At 59.6% G+C, this 6000-nt stretch overlaps 1 protein-coding gene across 3 annotated transcripts in view; it reads left to right on the top strand.

Moving 5' to 3' along the window:
* Positions 1 to 2278: 2278 nt before the first annotated feature.
* MGAT5B (alpha-1,6-mannosylglycoprotein 6-beta-N-acetylglucosaminyltransferase B) overlaps positions 2279 to 6000 on the top strand; it is a 77943-nt gene continuing 74221 nt past the window's right edge. For all 3 annotated transcript variants that reach the window (XM_030962020.1, XM_030962019.1, XM_030962018.1), the window contains exon 1: positions 2279 to 2408. In XM_030962020.1, the coding sequence (XP_030817880.1) occupies positions 2341 to 2408 (68 nt within the window). In that variant the 5' untranslated portion in view covers positions 2279 to 2340. The remainder of the gene's footprint in view (positions 2409 to 6000) is intronic.

Below are 6000 nucleotides of genomic sequence, written 5' to 3'. Positions count from 1 at the left end.
GGATTGGCACAATCCAGAGCTGTGGGATGTACAGAAGGACTTTGGGGTTATCCTTATGGACGTCAGAGGGTCCCACCCCACAGAATTCCCCCCTCACTGAGCCCTGGTCCCCTCTGCTCTGCACTCCTGGCTGGGATGTTCCCTGTCCCTCCCAGGCTCTCGGGAAGGCACAGCTGGATCCTGGCACACACCAGGCACTGCCCAGGTTGCCCCACCACCCACTCCATGCAGTGTTTATGTGCACTAGGGAGGTTTCCAGCCCCATGGAGCTGAGCTGATCTTGGAAAGAAGTTTTGGAATGAAGGGCTCTGCCTCCTGCTGCCGGCTGGAGCCGGGCTCTGGAGGGCAGCAGCAGATTTTGAGGTGGTTAGCTCAGATGAGCACCAAGAACTCCTGTCAGGAGCTGGAATGGAGTGAGCAGGCAGGAAATCCTGGGTAGCAGGATCCCCACAGCACCTTCACCAGGCTGCTGCTCCCTCCTTGCCCACTGGCCAGGTGAGGAACACCAGGTGGCTTCTCCAGAGAAGCCCAGGTGCTGCCAGCTGCACCCAAAAGAGCAAATGAGCACCCAGCTGGTGTTTGGGGGCTGCCTGGTTGTGTCCATGAGGTCCCCACATAAGGGTGGGCTCCAGGGAACGGTGTCCTTGCCAAGGTGACCTGAGGGCTTGGCTTGGCAGTGCTGCCTGCTGCTGCTGAGCCACACGTGCTGCAAATCCTCAGCCTGTGCATCCATCCTCTGCATCCTGCTGGGATCCCACCCAGACCTGCTGTGGCAATGGCTCCTTCCCTGGCACCTGCCCACAAAAGTGTGGATGAACACAAAAATCCTCCTGCATTTAAGAAGTCCTGGATAATATGGTTTTGCCTCTCATTTCTGGTTGGAAAAAAGTGCTGCTTTATGAGGAAAAATTCTGGTTTGGGGTAAATTTCCAGCTGCTGTCCCTGAGCTCACTCATGGCTGGTGCTGTTGCAGCTTTATGCTCCCTGGAGCTTTGCTGACCCTGGTTTCCACTGGGGAGAAGGAAGCAGTGTGAGCATCTGGGGTGCCTATGGAAATGCAGCACCACAGCAGCATTTCCTCCTCCTCAGCCCCACGGGAAAACCCTGGGATTTTCACAACCAGGGTTGGTTTGTAGAGGAGTGGGTGGCTGGTGCTGGAATTCAGCACCTGAGGTGCAGATCACTAAGCCAGGCCAGGCAGGTGGGGCTGCAGGGAGGTTTCTCTCTCTGGAGGAAATTGGGATGGAGAAAGGCTGAGGAAGACCATGGGAGGAGAGCATCCCACCGTGGGGAAGGCAAAGGGACAGCTGTCCCCAGTGTCACCCTGTGCTTTATGGTACCCGTGGTGGTGTTCAGGGCAAAGAGGGACAGCCATGGGGCCAGCGTGGCATGAGGGGCCCTGTTGGCCCCACAGCCCCCCAGCCCATGGCCTGGCCCTGTCCTGTAGCTTGGTCAAGGGGGGACAGCATTGTCCTTCCAGCCATTCTGTGTTCACCTCAGGGTGCTGCATCCCTTCCCTCATCCCCCATCCCGGCTAGGGTTGGAAATGGGGCTCTGTGCACACTTGGCTCCTTTAAGCCCCAACTTTTGTGAGGTTTTTGTGCTTGTCACCTTCCACAGGAGAGGTGGAAACACCTCTGCTGAGCTCAGCACTGCTTCTCCTGCCTCAGCTCTTTGTCCTCCCAAGGACACTGCCCTGGTCCCCTTGGCAGCAGCCAGGAGCACCCGGGGACTTTGGGGAGCCACGTTGTGGCTGTGACTGTGCCCTCCAGAGACAGAGAACAGTGATGGGGCTGCAGAGCTGCAGCCTGGTGCTGTCAGAGACTCAGACCCGCCTTTCCCCACAAGGGAGGTTTGCCTTGCTCCTAACCACCCCACAAATCAAACATCACCCGGCCACGGTGCTGGGTGGCATTTCTGGTCATCCCTGCCTCCCGAGGTCCCCACACCGGGGGCTGTCACCTGCGCGGGGATGCTGCCGCCCTCTCCGCCCACACCCGGTTATCCCCCCAACAAAACGCCATCTCCTCACCTCAGGGGGGTGCCCACCCCCAGCTCCCCTTGCCCGCTGCCCCGACCCCCCCTCCGCGGGCCCGGTAGCCGCTAGATGGCACGCGGAGCGCGGCGGAGGCTCCGCGGGGCGGCGCGGGGCGGAGCGGAGCCGCAGCGCGGGGTGCGCGGAGCGGAGCGGAGCCCGGGGGCCCGGCCATGGGCTCGGCCGGCAGCGGGCAGGGGCAAGGCTAGGGCGGGGGGGGTCCCCGCAGCGCCCCCCGCCCCGCACAGCCCCGCTCGCCGCTGCTGGGGGGGCGCGGGGCCGCCCCCTGCCCGCAACTCCGAACGATGATCACTGTCAACGCGGATGGCAAGATAATGGTCAGGAGATGCCTCGTCACCTTGAGACCCTTTAGGTAAAGTTGGGGTTTCCTCCCGGCGCCGCCGCCTCGCCCGGATCCTGCGGGCGGGGAGCGAACGGTGCAGGGGCTGCGGCTGCGGGGCTCGGGCTCCGTGCGGGGATGGAGCCCGGCTGGGGATGGCAGGGATCGGGGCAGGGCTGGGGATGGCAGGGACCGGGCAGGGATCGGGCAGGGATCGGGGCAGGGCTGGGGATGGCAGGGACCGGGCAGGGATCGGGCAGGGATCGGGGCAGGGCTGGGGATGGCAGGGATCGGGCAGGGATCCGGGTGGGGATGGAGCCAGGCTGGGGATGGCAGGGATCCGGGCAGGGATCGGGGCAGGGATCCGTATGGGGCGTGAGGATGGAGCCCAGCTGGAGATGGCGGGGATCAGGCAGGGATCGGGACAGGGATCGGGGCAGGGATCCGGGCAGGGATCCATGCAGGGATCCGGGCAGGGTCCGGCCAGGGCTGCCCGCGGGGCAGCGTGCGGCTCCCGCAGCTCCCGCTGGCCGCCGGTCCCGGCTCGCCCCGCCGCCGGAGTCTCCGGGGTTATCGCGGGGCTGCTGCCGCTGGCTCTTTTGGGAACGGCTCTCGGAGATGTTGGTACTCGGGGGGATTCGGTTCCTCTGCTTTGAGCGGGCTGGTGCAGCTGGGGATTCCGAATCCCTCCCTGAGCTGGCAGTGGGGCTGGGGTGGATGTCCACACCTGAACCCCTCCGGCTCCAGCACACCCGTACCCACCCATTGCTTTTCCCCCTTGCTGTAACTCCCCATTTTTGCTTCCATACATTCGCTTCCCCTCTCCAGTCCTTGCTCTCCGGCTTCTTTTCCTCACTGGAGACGTGCTTGGGTTGGTCCCGAGCTTGAGATGTTGGGAGATGTTGGCACTTGGGTGGTTTTCCGATGGGGAGAGGGACCAAAACGCCTTAGAGATAGAGGGGAACGTGCCGGGGGACGAAGCTCAAGGTGGGGCCAGCCCAGCCCAGCGGCTTCCAGCGCTCCCCGTTGTGTTCGGAGCTCTGGGGTCACCGGAGGGATCTGCTCGCTGCCGTTTATCTTAGCCCGGGTACCGCCTGTCGGGAAGGAGGACAGGCTGGGCTTGCACTCGGGTGTGGAGAGGTTTCCTGCCTCTCCTCGGGAGCTGCCTGGCTCTGCTTGCCTGGAGCGATTTCTGCTGCTGGATGCCGCGGCACTGCCCTGGGACTGGGGAACTTGGCCAAGGGGATGGCACAAAGCGCTGGCAGAGGTGTGAGGGCTCCCAGAGCTCAGGGTGGAGCAGGGAGTGACTGTGAGAAGGGCACACTGACCCCGGGGGATGCTCTTTGCCTGGCTGCTTGCTCTCTTAACTGGGTTTGAGTTCCACAGTGAGGAGGTGATTGGCTGAAACATCCCCATGCCCTGGACATCACCCCTGAGGCAGGGGAACCCCATCTCCAGGAGCGACCTGGGGTCAGGGTGGGAGAGCACAGGGAGTGCATGGCAGGGTGATCACAAACTCCTGTTAGGGATGAGGATGAGTGTGGGTGAGGGGTTTGTGACGGCTGGATGGTCTCTGGCGCCCAGGTGGAGAACTTGCACTGTCCTGGCCGTGTGCCCTGGGCTGGCTTCTGCTCTCCAACCAGTACAGACCAGTGTCGGTGCCACTGGAACAGCAGGGTTACCTTGATTTAACAGCCAGGGAGGAGGAATTCCCAAGCCCCTCTCCTTACTGTCCCACAGAGTCCAGGACCTCTGCACCTCCTCCCTGCTGCTGTCATGCTGGGTGTCACCCCCCAAGCCACAGTCCTGTGCCACCTTGCTCCCAGCCCAGCGTGGGTGAGTGTTGGCACTGCCCAGCTCCAGCCTGGTGCAAATCAGCTCTGCTCCCTTAACATCAGCACCCCCATCCTCAACTGCGGGTCAGGGATGACCCCCAGCAGTGGGAGAAGATCCTGGCAGCCAGGATGGGTCCTGTAAATGCACAGGTTCCCTGCTTCTGGCTGGGCAAAGCCTCCCTGCTCCGGGAATCCCCTGGTGCCATCCCCTGCCTGATGGGGATCGGTGCCATCGGCAAACAGTACGCAGGAAACCTGATCCTGTGCACCAAAACATTTCATTAACCTCCCTCCAGACACGCTTAGCAAAGCAATGCAGAGCCCTGAGCTGGGAGAGCACCTGCAGAGAGTCTGGAAAACCACAGGAATGGCCAAGGGTGGCTCTGACTTCATCTCAGCAGCAAAGGGGTCTCACTTGGGAGGGTGAGAGGCAAGAGAGCTGGATCCAGGCAGGAGATCTGGATCCAGGCAAGAAAGCTGGATCCAGGCAAGAACTCACCAAGGAGCCCTGGCCCAGCTCGCCCAGCTCTTGGCTCTGTAGTTCTGTTCACCAGCTGGGAATCAAAGCCAGGCTTTCAGTGGGATGTGACAGTGGTCAGTGAGAGCTCACCCTGGTCCCTGCATGGATCCCATGGCTGAGCATCAGTCTGACAGCACCACAACCCTCTTGGGCTCCAAGCAAAAGGGGTTTGAGGGAGAGGAGTCATTCATTAGCCTGACTTCTGCTGGTGGGAATGGTGGCTCAGCTTTTGGGAGTTGAAATCTTGTCTAATAAAAGGTGTTACCTGACCCTGCAGCCCTTGGTTTCCCCCTGCACCTGGGCAGGATTCTCCTGTGGGTCCCAGCTGGGTGATGTGGCACCATGGGCACAGTCCCAGTGTCACATCCCCAGTGCCACAGCCCCACCCTGCTGGGTGCTGCTGCCCTTCCTCCCCTCACCACATCCCAGCTCAGCACTCAGACCCTCCTGGTCACATCCAGCCTTCAGTTCCATGGGCCAAAATCCTCCATGACTGGGGCATCCCTTCCAATTTTCATTTAACACTTGAGGAATTTCACCTTTTTTTCTTTTGGGCACCAAGCCAGAGCCCAGAACTGTGAGCATTTTAGTTTGGGGAGGATGTGGAGAGTGACTTGGCACCAAACTGTGCCAAAGTGATGAATTAAAAGTGACATGGATGACAGGCAAAGCCAGCATGCAGGATAGATGTTATTTGGTCCTTGGAGCTCCAGAGTCTTCAGGGAGTTAGTTTTGATTTTGGGGGAGAGGACCCAGTGCATTTGGACCATCTGGGATCTGGTATGTTTTACATACTTTGTGGTAAATTTGTTTTCTGTATAGGGAATTTCCACTCAGCTGAGTCTGGGCCAGGCGTTTTTATTCACCTGGAGAACAGGAGCAAAAGTAAAGGAGTTGGGGTTCTCAGGCTGAAAGCCCAGCCCTGCACCATCCCTGCTCCCTGGAGCACTGCTCTGGGCTGGATCCACTGATCTCCCAAGGACAGCAATTCCAGTAAAGCTCTAATTCCCCTTTTTTTTTTTTTTTTTTTTTTTTTTTAGGAAAAAAAAGCATCTCGCATCTCCCCTACTCTCTCTGTAATCCAGTCAAAATGAAAAAGGTTTAGTTTTAGTTTCCTAGGGAGATGGTAGAGCACAGGTCACCTTTGTATCTTTTTCTTCCCTTCCCCTTTTTCTTTCTGCTCAGTGTTTAAGGATCCCTCCTTGCCAGACTATAATTATGAAGATTAAAAAGCATCAACAAGGTCTTGCATAATGATGAAGATATTGTC

The sequence above is a fragment of the Camarhynchus parvulus genome, chromosome 18 (assembly GCF_901933205.1).
Source record: "Camarhynchus parvulus chromosome 18, STF_HiC, whole genome shotgun sequence".
Taxonomy (NCBI): domain Eukaryota; kingdom Metazoa; phylum Chordata; class Aves; order Passeriformes; family Thraupidae; genus Camarhynchus; species Camarhynchus parvulus.
The sequence above is the reverse complement of the archived record's forward strand: the minus strand, read 5'-3'. Positions and strand labels throughout refer to the sequence as shown.